At 51.9% G+C, this 19984-nt stretch overlaps 2 protein-coding genes across 2 annotated transcripts in view; one reads left to right on the top strand and one right to left on the bottom strand.

Annotated features, from left to right (window-relative positions):
* Positions 1-19984, bottom strand: part of LOC306804246 (maestro heat-like repeat-containing protein family member 7) — a gene marked incomplete at its 3' end in the record, with an annotated part of 128754 nt that overhangs the window by 107283 nt on the left and 1487 nt on the right. The window lies entirely within an intron of this gene.
* LOC306804231 (uncharacterized protein) lies at positions 12466-15152 on the top strand (the record flags this gene model as incomplete). The annotated part of the gene is made up of 9 exons (XM_079310550.1): positions 12466-12587; positions 12856-12970; positions 13137-13280; positions 13614-13685; positions 13853-13963; positions 14122-14223; positions 14589-14691; positions 14767-14823; positions 15097-15152. The coding sequence occupies 9 exons, from the start codon at positions 12466-12468 to the stop codon at positions 15150-15152; spliced, it is 882 nt and encodes a 293-aa protein (XP_079166676.1).

Below are 19984 nucleotides of genomic sequence, written 5' to 3'. Positions count from 1 at the left end.
CTGCCAACAGCTGGGCTCTCCATCCAGCTGTGCCGGGATGCAGGGAGGGAGCCGGGATGCAGCACGGGACCCCTGTGATCCCACTCCAAAGAGGGGACACTTCCAGTTCTGCGTGGGGTGAGGAATCCCTGCGCATCCTCTCTGCATCCCACACAAGCATCCTGGCCCAGAGGCTGAGGATTGTAGCCAGGCAGGTTGGCCACTTCTCCAGGTAACCAGTGACAACAGGGAACGGCCTCAAGCTGTTCCAGAGGAGGTTCAGGTTGGACATCCGGAGGAATATCTTTGTGGAAAGGGTGGTCAGGCAGTGGAAGGGACTGCCCATGGAGGTGCTGGAATGCCCATCTATGTTGGGTTGATGTGGCCAGCAATGTGTGTTCTGTCCCCATCTGTTGAGCCGGGTGGGGCAGTGACCCTGATGTCCTGGCACATATTATCTGCTAATGGGCCAGCTTTAAAACAGCTGGGGCAATCATCTTTATCTTTCCACAGCCCATCCTCCCTCCAGGACGATATCATCTGCTGCTGTCCCATTCAGTGCCACTGTGTGACTGATAAAATTACATCATCCCACTGGGAGATGTTCCAGCCAGGGGGAGCAGCCAAGCCTTTCCTACCCAGATAAAAACTGAGATTTTGAACAGCAAAATACTTTCTTTCCACTGGATTCCAGAGGAAAGCCAGACCTTCCCACATCATCCCTGGACCTTCAGAGGAAAACTGCACCTTCTACAGGAGCACTGCTCCAGCTGAACCACATCTGTCCCTGCAGGAGGATGCAGCCACCATTGAATGGGACTGCTGCCAACACCCTGACTGACTGACAGGTGTCAGCTTGGATTCTGACTCTGTCAGTGTTTGGGGATTGTTCTTTCTAATACTGCATTTCTATTTTAATTTTCCTGGTTAAAACGGTTATTTCTAATTCCCATATCTTTGCCTGAGAGACCCTTAATTTCAAAATTATAATAATTTGGAGGGATGGGCTTTACATTCTCAATTTCAAAGAGAAGCTTCTGCCTTTATGGGCAGACACCTGTCCTTCAAACCAGGACACCATCCCTGGAGGTGTCCAAGGAATGCCTGGATGTGGCACTCAGTGCTCTGGGCTGGGTGACAAAGCAGGGATCGGTCACAGGATGGACTTTTCCAGCCTTAATGATTCTGTGAAGCTCCTTCTGAGGAGATACTTTGGTGAGACTAGAAGAGGAAATGTGTTGCTTCTTTGCTCTTTGATTTCCAAGGATTGGCTCAAATCTGCATGGTATAAAGCAGAAAATTCCAGAATAACTCCCAGGGTTTATTGGAATCATTAGCCCAGATCCTGGATCTCTCTGAATTTGGAAGGAGCCAGTGCAATGCTGCACCCCACACATTGCTATAAATTCTCATAGAATCACAGAACCCTAAATGGATCTCTGTCAGCAGGATGGCAAGGAGGGAAGTTCTTCAAAAACAAAGTTAAAAACACCTTCCGGATTTTTGCCACATTTTTCCCATAATTCCCGGAATAAGGCGGGTCTGAAAAGGAAGAGAAGTGGATATAAAAGAAGAGGAGGGGGGGAAAACAAGTTGGAAAAGCAATCAAGGATGCCACACAGAATAAATATGTCATGGCACAGGCAGGCACACCCCAGGCTATCTGAGCCCTTGGGATGGAGGGGTCGCTTCCCATGGTTTGGTGTCTTCCTACACTGGGAGAGGATGTTCCCAGTGCCCCACTCCCCAAGGAATTTCAAAGTGCCCACACCCCTTGATAATTTTGCAGGGTCTTTTCTTCCAGCTTGGTTATGCTTGGTGGGAAGTGCTGATATTCCTGCTATTCCAGACTGTGCTGGTCACAAGAGGGTCCTACTCTGGTCCCTTGCTGGTGGGGGTCTGTCACCTCCAGGGGGAAGTTGGGATGGGGATCAAACAAGTGGCAGGGAAGGGTTGTGGCCAGCAGGATCTGGAAGCTACCCTCTCTCAGTTTGGTCTCCAAAATTCGCTCCAGACCTCATTTCCCAGGTAAAACCCTCAAATCCATTCTCTTCCCCTCCTCTGCCACTTTTATTTCCATGGAAAACCCCGAAGAAAGGAAATCCAAGAAAGAAAGGGACAGATACCTGCCACTAATGGGAAAAAACATGTTTTTCACCATGATCCAACAGGATTTTCACTGGGCTCCTGGGTGCAGAAGGGTGGGATCTCTTCCTCACACATCCCAGCCATCCTCCCTTGCCTGAGGCAATGGTCCTCGCTGGCTGTGAGAGGAGAGCAAAAGTTTTTCATTAGAGACAGTTCAGATTCATAACAAACTTCATACATTTTTCTAAGTATTTTGTATCCCAGGGAGTGAAAACTCACTCTGGAAGAGATTTTGTTTAGCTGAAAAGCAACTTTTCCATCAACCCCAGCAGGTCTTTGCCTGTTAAGAGGAATGGGGTGTGATATAAAACTCCTCCTGACCTGCTCAGCTCTGGGGTTGTATTTTGGGTGCTCAGCTGGGAAATTTTCCTTGTTTTCTGCAATATCTTTTACAGTATCTTAGGCAAGTGCAAATCTGCCCCTCAAAACTGGAAATATTTGCATGTACCTTTATCTATGGCACAATCAGATTTCATTCCTTAGTTATTTCTCTTGGGAAGGATGGGATGGCCAGTTGGCCCTTGGTGAGACCATGAGTTTATGGAAAATGATGTTTTCTCAGGAAAGAAAAGATGAAGGAGAGCAAAAGGAAAAGGTGGAGTCCATGAGCTGGGCAGACTCTCTGGCAGAACCAGGATGTGGCTCCACAAGCTTGAAGTGCCAGGGCAAAGGGGAATGGCTTCCCACTGCCTGAAAACAGGGTTAGGAGGGATATTGGGAAGGAATTGTTCCCTGTGAGTGTGGGGAGCTGTGACTGCCCCTGAATCCCTGGAAATGTCCAAGGCTGGGATGGACAGGGCTTGGAGCAACCTGGGCTAGTGGAAGGCGTCCCTGCCTGTGGCAGGGGTGGCACTGGGTGATCGTTAAGGTCCCTTCCAATCTGAACCAGTCTGGGATTCTATGAAGTTGCTGGGACTGTGGGAACACCCCTTGATGCAGGAGCATCCTTGGTGCTGACAATGCACAGCCATCCCTTCACTTTCTTCTGATATTTTCTCCAGAACTTAGGTTATTTTTACAGGATTTTGTGGCATTGAATGCAGCACAATTTTAATGATCAGTAATCAATAAATAATCTCCTTTCTGCACAGTTCCTACGTGGACTGAGCATCATCAGATGCATCAATGGAGTAAGGTGAGGATGAGGAACAAAGGGATTTAGAAGGAGATTAATAAAGGTCCAAGAGTGTGCTCCTCATCATTAGACAGATGTGAAGCTGCTGTGGCTGCAGGAGCTGTTTGCAGACAGCTGGGCAAGGGGCACTGTGAGTAATTTCCTTTGCACATCTGCCTATGGCTCAGAAAGTCTAACACTGGCAGAGCCAGCTGAAAAAGAATCCCTGGAACACTGAGTAAAAGCTTGCCAGGCAATTAGCATGACTCGTACACATTTCAAGATGAGTCCCCATCCCACTCTCCTCCCTCTCCACACCCTTTCCTTTGCAGTTCCCAGCACTTCAATGCTCTGAATGGGGACTTTTTCCCATCAAAAGCTGAGCTGAAACTGCCTTGCAAGTGCTTCCACCCTTCCCAGAGGGCTGGGGCAGGGGGACACAGCAGCCCCACTGCTTAGAGGGTCCCCTCTGGGAGCTCCTCTCCAGGGGGATATTTTGGGATGCACCCAGCACCTCCATATTTCACATCCCTATTTAATTTTAGCAGCAGAGCTGTTTATTCTGTAAGAACACTGTGCTTTTATTAGCCAGCTATTTCCAGTAGGAGGCATTCCCCACCTCAGGAATGCTGGAGACCATAGGACAAAGCTATTTCTTTTGGAGCCTGCTCCAATTTACACTCACCATGGAGGAGGGATCCCTAAAAAGGCTGGGGAGCAGAGCAGGGCCAGCAAGAGGGATCTGGCAACACAGCCTTTGTGAGATGCTGTGCTTCCCTCCCTATAAACATGGGCTGGGAGCAAATCTGATTTAGGGGGAGCTTTTTTTTTAAGGAACATCCCATGAGTGAGAGCCAGCTGGGAGGCACAGAGCCAACCAGTGGTCCCCATCACCTTCCTCCCATAGGATGTGCAGAGCTGGAGCAAAGAGGTGCAGGTATCTCTCAGTAATGGGCATCTCTCGTGAGGGATCTGGGTGAAAAACGTTGAAAACATTGGCTTGGGGCTGGGAAAAAAGTGCTGATCCCATGTTTGGGTTGGTTTGGCACTGCAGGACACCAGGTGTGCTGTACATCAGTTTCCCCCTCTGCAAATGCTCCTGGTTTGCACTGCAGACAAAACTCCTCACCAACATCATCAGCTCCATCAGAAACTTCCCACTGCTTCATCCCATCCACACAGACTCGCAATTTGCTTTTATGAGGACAGAGCAAGATTTAGGAATTGCTTTACGAGATGCATTTCCCTCTGTGGCACCCCAAAGGTCTCCTAGGAAACCCTGGAACACCAAACATATGGATGCAGCAGCAAAAAATATGAAACAACAGTACTTTCATTGTTTTGTGGCCTTTTATAATCCATCCAATGATTTTTAAACAAACTGGATGGAAAATAATGGAAATTCCAGGCCCTGGAACCCATTATTCCCACATGCCAAGCCCGATGCCTCTAAGTGTAACAAGGATTCCAAAGTTAATGAAATTCCTGCCTGAACAAACTTTTGTCCTGCTGTTTAGGAAAACGGCTTGTGCATCATAAAAGCAACATCACTCAAGCTGTTACAATGCTGTCTGTGGGAAGGAAGGCAGAGGAGCAGGAGGAATATATTTGTTAAATTCCATAGAACCAGCAATATACATTTAAAATATATCCAGTATATGCCTAAAAATTATCTTGATTAGGTTATTGGAGGTTGTGGGCTTGAAAGCACGAGGGTGAGTTGATCAACTGCTGTGCCAGCACTTGAGGTCTCCAATTTAAATTCATCTCCAAATTTTCAGTGATTTTCATACAAAACATCCATCCATCACCCCACCACGCCTGGAAAAGCTCCATTCCTAGAGCAGTTTTCTGGACAAAAAGTGTTCTGTTGACATCCAAATGAGTAAATGACCACATCCCTTCAAAGCCCCCAAAGGAGCATTGTTTTTGGTTTTTTTTTTCAAGAACACGTTTCAGATGACAGCATCCCCCTTGCTTCTAAAATTCCTGATGATCTTCCCATTGTGATGAAAGATCTGTTTTGCATGAGAGGAGCTTTTGCTGGAAGAAACAAGTTCTTCCAGCCGGCCCTAATTAAGTTTTGCTTTGTCCTTTTGAAGCACATTTCTAGAGCTGGGTTTTCACAGCCCTTGTGTCTGCCCCAGCTGCCCTCCAAAGGGCTGGAAAACACCCTTGGAAAGCTGGAGTGCACTGATGGCTTTTGGAAGCCCTGCTAGGGAATATATATTGATTATTGCCATTTCATCCTGTTCTTTTCTCCATCTCTGGAAGTGTTCCAGGCCAGGTTGGACAGGGCTTGGAGAAACCTGATCTAGCACAAAGTGTCTCTGCCATAGAACAAGAGGAGCTTTGAGGTCCCTTCCACCCCAAACCATCCTGGGATTCTATTACACAATCCCAACTGATTTTCCAAAGGACTCACTGGCACAATGTGCCTTCACCTGCAGGGAAAGGGCACAGCAGGAGATGGAAATCACCTGGATTTAAGCACATGCCCAACCCTTAATGAAGCACAATGTTTGCCCCTTTACAAACACCCCCAAAACCTGGCTGTCACCCACCCCTCCACCTTCCCTGGGAAACCTCTGTGGCTTTTGGGAGGAAAACCATTTTCCCTGGAGAATGCCTTTCTGCATTTGAGAAAAAGGCAGAGAATGCATTTTGGATTGAAGGTCTCTTGGAAGAAATCACTGTTTCTCCTGCTGCTCCACTGACATAAGCCTGGAGGGTTTGCTGTGCATTTCCCCCTGAATTTCATTGGAGTTGTCACTCCCAAGCCCATACCTTGGAAGATTCCAGCACTGCCCAGCCCCAGTGCTGGGTTTTTGAGGTCCCTGGGTGCCCCAGCAATGCCCCATTACTCTTCACACCCATCCTGCAGCTTGAAAAATATGAGCTGCTAAACACAGGCAGATGGGAAAACACCAGGAGGAGGGTGGGCAGTTGATGTCTTTAACACCTGCAGAGGCTTCAGCCTGGAGGCCAGGTCGGGGCATGGACACCTTGTGCCATTCCCAGGTGGAGAGAGGATGGAGTGTGCCTGAGATTCCAGCACAGCCATCTCCCAACAAGTCCTGCTCCCTGTGCAGGCGTCTCTCCAGCACATCATCATTTCAGCCACGGGCTTAAGGCACGGGCAGGTCTTTTTACCATCTGCTCCCTGTCAGCCTCTGAAACTACCTGAGGCTGACATGCAGCAGAGCTCCTTGGAGAATAATCTTAAAAGGCACAGGAAGGTCTCTCAGATGATGGGAGATCACAGAATCACAGAATGGTTTGCGTTGGAGGGGCCTTAAAGCCCATCCAGTCTCACCCCCTTCCACTAGGCCAGGTTGCTCCATGCTCTGTCCAGCCTGGCCTGGGACACTTCCAGGGATCCAGGGGCAGCCACAGCTTCTCTGGGCACCCTGTGCCAGGGCCTGCCCACCCTCACAGGGAAGAATTTCTTTCCAACATCTGAACATTCTCTCTTTCTATCACTCTGTGCCTTTCAAAAATTCTCTCCATCTTTCAGCACCAGCCAGCCAATCACAATGACTGAATGTATCTTTGAACTTCAGGTTCTCCTTGTTGCAAACACACCTTGACACATCTTCTTCCTTCACAGAAAAGGTTCTTTGAACAACAGTTGGTTTGAATGCAGAGAAGAGACACTTTTTTAGGGGCATGTGTTATTAAAGAATATTTCACTAGAGCATTGCAGCAAATAGACACCTCGTTGAAAATGAAAATACTCATAGGAAAGAGTGACTCCATATGAGTTTTAAGTTTCAAATTTCACAAAATGTTTTGCTATAACATGGAAACCTATGGGCTTTAATAACAAATCCTGGCAGACTTTCCATATCTGATCAGAGCTGCCAGAAATGCAGTGAAGAAAGCAAAAGCAGAATGCACATGTACAAAAAAAGCATCAGCAGCATTGAAGGAGAGCAGTTTGGATGTTGCTCTAAGTCTGTTTCAGCCCAGGGTATATGCATAAAACCTGTGTAAGACACTAGGGGACATCTGGAAGAAGTTCTTGGGTGAGCAGTTGGTTCTCCCTGTGTCCTACCCTGCAGGAGTGGGCTGAACCATTACCCAGACAGCACATTGCTGTGTTCTCCTAGGAGGGACTGGCGGGGCGGCTGGCTTGGCAAAAAAGCAAACAATCCCAAACAAACCGAAAAGATAAGCTTTTCTATTAAGTGTCAATTTTTTGTAATTGACTCTCAGTGGACCATATGAAGGCAAATGAGTTGCTGTTTTGAGATGGGAAGCAGATTTCCAAATATTTCATAACCTTGGGTCATGCCAATTGACTTGGAAAGTTTATAATTTTATTTTTAACTACTTGTGTTGAGCAAAGAGAAGTAACGTGCATTCCTGGTTTCCTGAATTCAGGGATATTAAATGCCAGATCCTTCTGGGCCTTCACAGCAAAGATCCTCAGCTTTGGGATGCCTAGGGAGTGTGACACAACTGGGTGTAAATAAAGTCAGAGAACAGGTTAAGCTTTAAGAATCAAGATGCTCCCAGTTAATTTCAAGGCAGAAATGAGGATACCTCTCTCGTGAATGTGTTCTCATCTAATCAAAGTACAAGACTGGGAAGAAAGGGAGGATTTAGCAGTAGGAATCCGATTTGGTTTTGCCATGTGAGCCTTTTGTTACAGAACTGATGCCTGGAAAGGATAAATGAAAGAAATAAACAGTGCTGAATTGTGACCAGCATCCTTGTGTTGTAAGAGCCCCTCAAAGCTGAGGTTGGTGTAAAAGTATGCAATGAGAATCCACATGATGAGATAAGAAGATAGATCAGAGACTGCACCAAGACCCAGATTTGGCCTCTGATCCCCAAGGAAGGACACACTTGTGTCTCAGCTGTTTGATGGGTATTTGAGGTATGAAATACGCTTTATCCCTTTCTTTTCAAGTAGCACTGAGCCTATGTCAGGTAGCACATGCCAGCTCTGAGAGCTATCCTGAGCTTTACAAAGTGAGGGTGATGATGACAACACACTGTGCTTTCCTATGCTAATTGGTATCTGTGTTTAGACTGAGTTTATGACTTAACATCTGGGACTTGAATACCACACATAAGGAAAGTCTCACTCCATGAGTCACACCTACAGCAAAACAAAGGGAAGTGTATTTAGTTCAAACAATTTACTGGAATCCAACTTGTGTGTTTTGCACTTTGGGCCTGGCACTGGGGCTGCCCTGCCCTTAAAAGAATTAATACTTGGAAACAACTGATGCCTAAAAGTATTTATACTTTTAAAAATTACTTGGCTGCATAAGTATTAATTGCTTCCAGGTATTTAATGCTTAATGCTGTTTCTGTGGTAAATCACTACCATAGAATGGTAGCCTTCAAGCCCACAAAATGGGCTGAGCCTTGATCTGATGGGTCAGCAGTGCTGAAGAAGTAGCAGATGCTGAGTAAAAGTAGGGACTCCTGTGGCTGAGGTTCAGGGCTGGAGGGAAGCTCTTGGAGGAGCTCTGTGAGGAGATGGTCCGGTTCACAAGCTCAGGCTTTGCTGCTATAAGCTCTTGCTTTGCTCTTGCTGGAGGCCATTCCCTAGCAGTGCATGGCCCTCCATTGTTCCTAGATCAAGTCGCATGGACCTGTGGCCACAAGTCTGTCCCATGTCCATCTGACAGCAGGAAAGGGCGGGACACGGCTGCTTCCAGCACGTCTTGGCTGCTCCTTCACAGTGCTGCACCATAATGAGAGACACGGAGCAGCTTTTCCTCCCAGTTATCCCTATTCTCTGCACTTGCCATTGCCTCTACCTTGATGTTCACTGGGGAAATTCCCTGTTTGTGGTCAAGCATTGCCGTGCTCAGCAGGCACCCAGCTGTGTTTGGACATGAGCTGCCACAGCCAGGCACGCAGCAACTGGAGCACAAAATGTCAGGCTGGGCAGAGTCTTTATTTCCAGAACTCAAGAGTGTCAGAAAAGCACAGGAAAGCGTGATAGTCTGTGTGTACAATCCAGTTGTCCTGGGAAACTGAGCTGCTGATGGTGTTGTGGTTCTCCTGCCAATCTCTTCCATGAAAAAATTCATCCCAGGAAGGATCAACATCATCTGACAGGCAGCAAGTGTTGCTAGCAGTTGCTCCAGGTGCTCCTGCCAACAGCCCCTGTAGGAAGGAGCACAGCCCCCAGTGGACGTGGACTTTGGCTCCCTCTGGCACAGAAGCCCCCGGGGCACAGGTCTCTGGGGCAGGAGCCAGGCACCAGCGCTGCCAGGGCTCGGGGGGTGGCAGATCTGCTTGGGCAAGGACTCTGCCACACCTGCTGATTTCAGTGCTTGCAGGGCCCAGGGGTCAGAGCAGCATTTGTGCCCTGGCCCACACGATCCTTGACCGTGTCACAGCCGTGGGTTTAGGATGGCCACCAGCCGGGACGTGTCCCAAGGAGGCCGAGCCAGCTTCTGTGCAAGGCCCCGTGCCCTTCCCGCTGGGGCTGCGTCGGAGCCCTGGGGGCTCCTTCTGCTGCCCTGAGCCCGCAGAGCAGGGCAGCGATTGCTGATGGTTTGAGCTGTTCCTAAAGATCCTATCGGGCTGCCTTAGACACTTGGGGTGAGGGATTCCTTCCATCATGGACCACTTTGGGTGGGCTGGGGGCAGCCCCAGGGGAGGTGGCAGCGTGTGCAAGGGCCCTTTGTGACACGGTGCAGCATGGTCACCATGGCATGGATCAGGACAGGGTGTCAAAGGACCCTTTGTGACGTGTGGTGATATAAGAGCCGACGGTGACACGGCCACGGCACAGTGCTCGGAGCACGCGACGGGACAGGACGGGACAGAGCGGTGCCGTGAGGAGCCCCTGCACAGCGCACTCGTTCCTGTCCGACCCGGAGCTTCTCTGAGTGCTACTCCTGCAGGTGACCTTGAGGCCAGACCACAGCACGTGGTGACGTGGCCTACCCAAGGTTTCTCTTTTGCAGGTGCCCTTGAGGACTCGTTGACCCGGAGCTTTGCTGAAGCATCTGTCTGAAGGTGTCGAGAGCAGACTCTGGCATGGCAGGCAGATTGCACAACCTTTTCAAAATCTTCAGAAGGAAAAAAAAGAAGAAAGGGTCGGAAGCAGCCCCAGCAGAACAGCTTGAAGACCCAGAGCCAATACAGCCAATGCAGGATGGTGAGTGGCAGAGGCAGGGTACTGGGTTATTGACTGCTGCCATCTTGGCCCCATCCCCTGGGGACATGCCCAGGGGCAGGATAGAAGAGGGGCCGGGCAGACACCCCACAGTGCCCGTGCTCCATCCCCTGGGGCATCCCGGGGCTGTCCCTGCCTGGGGAGCGCAGGGCTGGGCTCTGTTCTCCGGCCTCTCCCGCAGCCCCTCAGCTCTGGCTGTGCTCGCTCTTTGCCAGGTGTAGCCATGGACAGCACACACGAGCAGGACCCCACCCGGGGCCGCTTCCACAGAGCACTGAAGGTACCTGCAGCCATCCCCACCTGGGCTGGGCCTGCTGTCACTGCTCAGCCCAGAACAGAGCTTGGAGCACTCCATGGAACTTGCTGCTCCTCCCTGTCCTTTGTTCTCCTGCAGATGTTGCGGAAGTTTGTGCCTGTTCGACGTAGAAAGGCCAGCACAGGAACGGAGGGCACAGCTGAGCCTGATGTCAGCACAGAGCCTGATATCAGCCCAGATACACCTGAGCACTCAGAAGATTCTGACACTGCAAGGAGTGATGACAGGGCAGAGGCTGACATGGCAGCGACTGAGGACGTGGCCATGACATTTGATGACATTGAAGAGCCTCAGGACATCACAAATGCTGACACCACTCCCACACCCACTCCGACTCTCACTGCCGCTCCCACTGCCGCTCCCACTACCACTCCCACTCCCAATCCCACTCCCACTCCCACTCCCACTACGACTCCCACTACCACTCCCACTCGCACTCCCACTTCCACTTCCACTCCCACTCCCATCCTGTTCCATGCTTACCCCACTACCAGTGTGAATCATTCTCCCACTACGGAATTTTTTGAGGACAGAGATTTTTCTTCTCAGCTGCAGGTAAGCAGCCTGAGGCCATGGCTGGAGGGCTCCATGATCACCTGGCCCTTGAAGGCTCAGCTGCTGTTCCCCCTTCAGACTTTGAAGACATTAAAGTACAGCGGGAAGGGAATCTGGGAAGTTACTTCCTTGGACAGGGCTCCAAGTCTTCCCCACTCAATCCAGGTGCCAGCCATGGTAAAAAACATTCACCAGAGACTGATGTCCCGTGTAATTGTGGATACCAGGCTGCAAATTGCTATTCTGAGGCTGGCTGGAGAATACCCTGCTGACGTGGTGCTGACCCTCCTGCGCTGTGCCCCAACGTGTGACAGGTACAGGTGGCCCTTGAGAGCTCAGGGCTCAGCAGCCTTTAGGGCCCATTGCCCTGTACAGCCTGTCCAATGGGGCCTGCCAGACTGGTGGAGAGGTCCAGGACCCTCAGGCCCCTCTGCTAACTGAGCCTGCTGTCACTGCCAGGCTCCCTCCCTGCCCCTCAGGGCACTGGGGCTGTCACAGCTGCACAGGGCATGGTACTGTCACTGAGACCCCCCTGACACTGAGCTTCGATCCCACAGAGCTGCTGCAATGATGTGGAGAGTCATAGCATCCTCGGGACCAACAGTGGGGAATGTGTTGGCAACTCTGCTCTGTGTCATGGAGGACTGGCCTCTGCACAGCATGTGCACCTCTGATGGAGACAATGAAGATGTTTTTGCCCTGGCTGTGAGTTTTTGAAACTGGCCCTTGCTCACCCCCAGGTCACCTCTCCAGCAGCTTTCCATCCTCTCAGTGCCTCAGGCACTGGGCTCAAACCTGGGCCAGGGACAGGCTCAGGGGCACCAGGCCCGCTGCTCCCCCTGCCTCTCCCTCAGGCCCTGCCCCATGGACACCTCAGCACTGAGCGCTGCCTCGGGCTGCTTCTTCCGCAGGCAACTCTGGTGATCTGGGTGATGGTCCAGGTGCCTGAGTGCCGGGAGGCCATGACTCTTTATTCCTCCCGCCTGTTTGTGGCTCTGCTCTTCCACATTGTCATCACCACACAGCAGATGCCACCAGAAAAAGTTGATAAATTCTGGAGAGCGTGCCGGGAGGAACACCGTTTTGCCAGCAAGGCCAACAGGTCCCAGTCCTCCAGTCCTTCCCATGCCCTTGTGGCCAGCACCAGTGCTCCCAGTGTGATCTGGACTTTGCTCTGCACACAGGTTTGCAGTGCAGATCATGAAGTCCCTGCTCTTCCGACTACAGCGTGACAATGTGGTGATGGCCATGGAGCGCAAGCGTGGCTGGGACACACTGCTCTGTGCTGACACCCAGCACTATGCCGTGGGTCTGCTGGCCAGGTGAGACCCCCATTGCCCTTCTGTCCTTGACGTTTGTGCTGTGTGCCCGGGGTGCCCCACACAGTACCCATGCTCATGGGCCAGAGGGCCTTGTCACCAAGGAATGGTTAAACAGTCTGGAAAAGGCTGAGAGAGGAGGGGCCCAAAAGGAGCAGCCCGCATTGCCTTTACGGATGCTGGGGAAAGACTGGATCTCTGTGAGTCAGTCCTGGGAGAGCATTGCCACCCCTCCATCTCAGGGTCTTGCTGCCTTTTTCCTCCCTTGCAGGGAGATGCGCCATGTCTTGATCCCTTTGTGTTCGCGCATTGCCCTCCATCTGCTCAGGCTGCTCAGCACACAGGAGTCACGCTGGGACCTGCCTGCCCTGGCATTCCTTGTGGAGGTGAACCTGATGGCAGCACTGTCTCCCTGAGCTGCCTCTCAGCTCTCTGTCCTCTCGTAGCCACAGCTGCCTGGGACGGTGCCCGTGCCCTGTGCTGCTGTCTGGGCCCAGCCCTGTGCGATTCTGGGCTCCTGTGTGTCCCCTGTCACTGTCCTGTGCCTTTCAGGTCCTCGAGTGCCTGGACTTGACACAATATGGTCTCAGTGTCCTGAAGATCCTGAGAAGGCACTTGGAGAGCAGGTGCACCTGCAGAGACAGGCGTCGCCTGGTGCTTAGGGGCCTTGTGGTGCTCAGCAAGGATCCCTGGATGGTGAGAAGGGGGCAGTGGTGAAGCTGTGTTGGGGAAAGCAGCCCCTCAGGCTGGCTGGGCTTCAGGAGCTGAGGCAGCTGCTCCCAGCTCTCCTGCCTCACCTCCCTGAGCTCTTTGGGACAGGCCTTTGGCTGCTGGGCCCTGTGGCTGCAGGGTGGGTTTGCAGTGCCAGGACGGTGTTGGTGGAGCCGTTCATGGCTCCACAGCACAGCCTTGTCTTCCACACAGGCCAGAAAAATGTGTGGCCTGTCTCAAAGACTCTTGAAGCTGCTGGGTGATACAGATGGAGAGGTGGTTGACATGACCCTCCGTGTGTTCACAAATGTGCTCCAGAACAAAGACATCCTGATTTCCAGCACCACTGCCCCAAAGCTGGCTGAGGCACTCCTGGAGCTCTTCCACAATGTAAGGCTCTGCGTCCCAAGCCACAGGCATTGGGTGCTTCCCAGAAACTTTGTGCCCTCTGCATTTTCAGGACTTTGCCTTGGTGGGCCTTCAGTATTAAGTGCTTAAGTCTTTTTCTTCAGGACAATGGTCATGTGCAGCTGCTCTCCATTCGCCTATTTTGTAAGGTAATGGAATTGGTAGTGGATGAGGGAAAAAACTCCCTGAAAAGAATTGTGAAGGAAAGCCTGCTCCCACTTTCAAACTACTACCGTGATGAGAACCAGCAGCTGGAGAAGGTGAGGTTTTGTGTGCTTCTGGTGGATCTCTGGGAGGGGGCTCAGCTGCCTCCATTCTGGCATCTCCCGGGCTGCAGCCTCCTCCAGGCCTTGGCACAGGGACACGGCCCCTGTGTCCTGAACTGCGGGGACATCTCTGCATCTCTGTTGCTCTCCAGGCCTCTCGGGAAACACTGTTTCGTGCGGCCAAGTTCCTGAAGAGAACGGATCTCGAGAAGCTGCTGAAGAAAGAGCAGCCATTGAAGTTGGCCGAGTGCCTGGTAAGGATGGCCTGGAGGCGCCAGGCTCAGGCTGGAGAAGCCCCCTGAGCACGGCGCTCACTGTGTGCGCTTGGCAGCTGTGGCCCTGCCCAGCGCTGCAGGCAGGGGCCGCACGGGCTCTTCTCCAGGCTCCTGCGGCCCCCAAGCCGGCTGCCCTCGGAGCCCCGGCCCAGCGGGGCTGCGGGGCGGGCCGGCACCGCGGCTCCCCGGGCAGCAGCCGGCCCTGTGCCCCTGCAGAGCCCGGCCAGCGGCTGCTGGCCGCGCCTCAGGGCTGTGCGGGCAGGGGAGGCCGGGCCCGGGCGCGGGCAGCGCCTGCCAAAGGGCCAGAGCCCGCCCCGACCCTTCGCTCCCGCCGCTCTCCGCAGCTGGCAGAGGACAGGAGCCGAGCGGCCGAGCACCTGCGCCAGGCCCTGCCCTACCTGCGGAGCTTACAGGAGCCCCTGCGAGCGGTGGCCGTCAGGTTCATGGGTGAGCCCGGGCTCCCTCCCTGTCCTACAGTTGTAGGATCTGGGACACGGTCCATGACAAGCTCTGTATTCCCAGAGATCGCAGGGCGGTGCTTGAGGAGGCAGCAAGGAGAGACTCGGCTCATCGACGAGGGTGAGGACAGCGCCACTGGCAGGAGGAGCTGCAATCCCTGCCCCAGCTCTGGAGCGCTCTGCTCCCTGTGCGGACGGGGGGCGGCGTGGGCAGAGCACACAGAGATTTCAGGGGCACGTGGGGCATTCGTGGCCAGCACCTTCAGGCTGATCCCGGTGGTCCCTGCTCCCTCCTGGCATGGCCAGAGTAGGCTGAGGCAGCCCTGGCACGGGGGTCTTTTAGTGTCCCCACTGATCCAGGCTGTGACCGTGGCTCTGTTCCTTCCTCTTCCAGCTCCTCAAGTGCAGATGCAAGATGCCACGCCATCATGCTCTAACCTGGAAAATTAAGCCCAGTCATCTTCAAGGTCCAGTGAACCAGTGTCCCAAGAAGACACCAAGAGACACTGAAGAGGACATAACCTGTCTGGGCTGCTGGAGCTCCAGGCAGAGCATGATTGGCACAGTTATTTTTCCCTAAGCCTTCTCCCTGCCTGCTCTCTTCCTCCAGCTGTCAGACCCTGCCCATCCCTTTTTTTTCCCTCCACTCTCTGTCCCTTTTGACAGCTCCCTCCCTGCAGCCCTCAGATGCTCCCCATCCCCTTTTTTTCCTTCCCAGCTCATCCCTTTGCTTTGCCTTTCATCAATAAACAGTTTGGCTTCTTCACTTTGCCTGCATCTCTGTGCAGCTAGAGCAGCACAAATCCAGAGCCCTGGGACTCACAGGCCCCTCCTGCCATTCTCTTCTGTGCTGTGTTCTGTGCAGAGATGCAGAGGAATGAGGGCAGATCAAGCTGGAAGGGTCTCTGTGCTGAAGCTGCAGTTCCACAACACTGTGGAGTTCAAGGTCTTGCTTTGCAGCCTGAAGCCCCTGGGTTTTAGAAGAGCCACCCTGAGTATGCTCTGAACCCAGCTGGGAGGGATTCCATGGCAAGCACTCATGGAGCGCAAAGAAGCTTGGAATGCTGGCAAGTTTCAAGAATAGCTTCCTGAAAGCACAGCAAAGCTCCATCCCTGCACAGGGTCAGGAAGAGGGCAGAAGCAGAGAGCATCAGGGCTTCACAGAGAGCTTTGGGTGTTGCAGAGAGCAAATGAAGCAGCAGCACAGTGCCCGAGAGTCGGACGCGTGACCGTGCCAGTGTCCGGAGCGCTGCCAGGCAGTGCCGGGATCCTGGTGCGGTTCTGGTCCCCACAAGTGAGGAATGGCAGCCCCTGCCTCAGACCCAGCCATAGAGGCAAGCAAGTGGGACCAGAGGGAGGGCACCCTTCCAGTCTCTCCTGGGCATGGCAGCAAAACAGCCCTCGCTTCTTCTTCCTCCTCTGCTTGTGCTTGGGGTGTGCTGGTGGCAGAGCCAGCCAGGTTGTGCTCTGTGTGCCAAAGGCTGTTCAGAGCCAGCATGGAAAGCGCTGCGTGCCCAGCACAGAGTCCTGGAAGGTGCTGGCAAGAGCATCCTGCAGGAGCAGGGCCTGGTCTCTGGCTGGGAACAGCCTGGTTTTGCTGCCGTGAGCGCAGGCAGGAGTGTAGGCAGTGAAGAGGCAGCGGGCAGCTTGTGTTTGCAGAGGGCCTGGGGCTGCACGTCTGAACCAGCACCTGGAAACACACTTGGGGGAACAGGAGCTGGAGCTGGAGTGCCTGTTCTGAAAGCAGTTTGTGCAGGCAGGGCAAGCAGGCAGGGTTGCAGGTTTCCTGCTGCTATTGGGGTTCCTAGTTTGTTTGTTTGTGTTTCTGTTGGTGGTGAGTGTGGGCTTTTTTCTCCCCCTTTATCACGTTCCACAAGGATTCTTTGTAATTCTGAACTAGGCAGAAAGACAAGACTTCTAGTTGCTTAGAAAGTAACATTTATTTTCTTATCTTCTACAGAAAACATGAGTTCTTGTAACAGGTATTGAAAGCGTGGCCAGAAGTCACAAGACTTATGGCTACATGATCATTTAAGGACTTATTAACATATAACACTGCCAACACACGATATCTATGTTTCTATTCATTAGAAATTTCATCTAATTGCTGTGTAACCTTTCTAAGCCAATCCTATTCTAACACACATTTACTCTTAAGGCTAGTTTTTCACCTTTATACCTGCTTTACTCTTTCTATATCTTAATCTCTATTAACTAAACTTTTTTCTACTTACATGTTTGCTTTAAGCTTTAAATCTATATTGTTATTTCTAGCACCTAAGCTTGGAATCTTTTCCCAGCGCCTCAGTTCAAGTCCTGTGTTCTTTTCCAGACTTTGAGTCCAGGCCCAACATTCTGAGAATTAGTATTCTGAAATCCAACTGATGGGGTTTGGGTTTTTTGTTAATAATAGTTTCTACATGATTGAAAACTGCAGTCAGTACAAGCGTATATGACCGAGTAGAAGCCTCCAAAAAGGATGCATCTGTCCAGACCCTTCCTGTGCAGTGTTTGAGCTTATCAGCAGTTCCAGAGGATGTTGCAGAAGAAGCCTGCCTGTGGTGTGAACAGCTGGATTATCTCCTTTTAATGGTGGCCGAGCTTGGGGAGCAAGCTGAAAGACTAAGGAGTAATAGGGGAAGTGAAAGGGAAATAGATTGGTGGAGTTCTGCCCTTGCATCCTTGAGGGAGGCCCACCAGGAGTCAGAGGACTCCCGTGTCCCCCCCATCAGGCAATAGGAGGACACCTGGTGGGCGAAGGGGAATGGAAATGGGTCCCTACTCGGGGAGATCATAATAAACATTCCTCCTGGCCCCCATCACCTTGCCAGGTGCCACTCCAGCATAGGTAAGAAGCCCTGGATTTAGAGAGCCTGCCAGATGGAGTAGAAGAGAATGATCTGCCCATTGGGCCCAATTACAGTGCACCTGTTCGACAGATCACCACCTCTGACACTAACAAGAAGAGAAGGGTAGTGGTAGTAGGTGAGTCCCTTCTGAGGGGAACGAGGGCCCATATGTAAACACAGAACCCATCCCACACGGAGCTCTGCTGCCTCCCTGGGATCCAATGTGGGAATATCATGGAGAGGCTTCCTGGGCTGATTCAGCCTTCTGATCATTATCCACTGATGTTACTCCAGACATCCATGAATCAGTGTAAAGGTAGAGCTTTGGCCATTTCTCTCTCTCGGCAATGTCCAAGGCCAGCTGAACAGCTTTGGGTTCAGCAAGTTGACTTGCTCCACCTTCTCCTTCGGTAGCTTTGCAACTTGTCCTGTGGGGCTCCATATGGCTGCTTTCCACTTCTGTTCATTCCCACCATGAGGCAGGAACCTTCAGTGAAAAGAGCATAGCATGTTTCATCTGCTGGCAGCTGGTTGTACAGTGGGGCTTCTTCAGCCCAGGTCACTTGCTTCTGCTCCTCTTCATCAGCGAGACCAAATCTTCACCTTCTGGCCAGTTTGTAATTATCTCCAAAATCCCAGGGCGATTCAGGGTTGCCGATACGGGCGCGCTGCGTGATGAGGGCAATCCACTTGCTCCATGTGGCGTCAGTGGTGTGGGAGTAGAGGGAACCTTTCCTTTGAACATCCACCCAGCACTGGCAGTCGGGGTGCCAGGAGAAGCTGTGCTTCTGTGCCAATCACCTCTGAGGCAGCTTGAACTCCCTTATAGGCAACCAAGATTTCTTTCTATGTGGGAGTGTATTTGGCTTCAGATTCTTTGTAGCTTCTGCTCCAGAACCCAGGGTTGGCTTCAGGTTTACCAGGCACCTTCTGCCAAAGGCTCCAGGACAGACCATGGGTTCCCAGCTGCAGGGTAAAGCACATTCTTTACCTCTGGTCCTGTCTTGACTGGGCCAAGGGCCACTGCATGAGCGATTTCCTGTTTGATCTGGGCAAAGGCTTGCCTGTTGTTCGGGGCCCAGTGGAAATTGTTTTTCTTGCGAGTGACCTGGTAGAGAGGGCTCACAAACTGGCTGTACTCAGGGACGTGCACTTCGCCAAAAGTCGATAGCACCTAGAAAAGCTTGTGTCTCCTTCTTGCTTGTTGGTGGAGACATTGCAGTGATCTTATTGATGACCTCAGTGGGGATCTGGCACCGTCCATCTTGGCACTTCACTCCCAGGAACTGGATCTCTCAGGCAGGTCTTTTGACTTTGCTTTTTTTAATGGCGAAACTGGCTCCCAGCAAAATCTGGATGATCTTCTTTCCTTTCTTAAATACCTCCATTGCTGTGTTCCCCTACACAATGATGTCATCGATGTACTGCAAATGTTCTGGAGCCTCACCCTTCTCCAGTGCAGCCTGCATTAGTCTATGGCAGATGGTGAGGCTGTGCTTCCACCCCTGGGGAAGTCGGTTCCAGGTGTACTGCACGCTTCTCCAGGTAAAAGCAAACTGAGTCCTGCTCTCTGCTGCCAAAGGAATGGAGAAGAATGCATTTGCAATGTCAATGGTGGCATCCCACCTTGCTGCCTTGGACTCCAGCTCGTACTGGAGTTCCAGCATGTGCAGCAAGGCAGTGCTCAGCGGTGGAGTCACTTCAGTCAAGCCACGATAATACCCAGTCAGTCTCCATTGTCCATCAGATTTGCACAGAGGCCACATGGGACTGTTGAAGGGTGAGTGGCTTTTGCTGACCACCCCTTGGCTTCTCAGCTCACTGGATTCATCTTGTAGGATGGGGATCACAGCATCTCGATTTGTCCGGTACTGCCAGGCGGGCACTGTCATGGTGGCAATTGGCACCTGTTGCTCTGTCTACTTCCAGGAGTCCCACTGCAGAGGGGGTTTTCTGACAGTCCAGGCAAGGTGTTCTAACTGCTTAATGCTCTCTTGTCGCTACAGCAGCTATTCCAAAAGCCCACCTGAACCCCTTTGGGTCTTTGTAGTAGCTGCTCCTGAGGAAGTCTATGCCTAGAATGCGCAGTGCCCCTGGGCCAGTTACAATTGGATGTTTCTGCCACCCCTTCCCTGTCAGGCTCATCTCAGCTTCCAGCAAAGTGAATTACTGTGATCCCCCCGTCACCCCTAACCATGGAAACAGGTACCTTCCCCACATGTTCTGATGGTATCAGGGTGCACTTGTGAACCTAGTATCAACTAGCACTTTATGTTTCTGTGGCTTTGATGTACCAGGCCATTGCACCCACACTATCCAATAGATCCTGTCATCCCATGCCTCTCCCTGGCAAGAGGCAGGCCTCCTCTAGCCGTGGTTATTATTTCTTTCCTGGGCATACATAGTGGAGGTTTCCTTCCAGGGGATCTGAGA

The sequence above is a fragment of the Erithacus rubecula genome (assembly GCF_903797595.1).
Source record: "Erithacus rubecula genome assembly, chromosome: 8".
Lineage (NCBI taxonomy): Eukaryota > Metazoa > Chordata > Aves > Passeriformes > Muscicapidae > Erithacus > Erithacus rubecula.
This window is presented reverse-complemented; position numbering and strand designations above follow the sequence as displayed.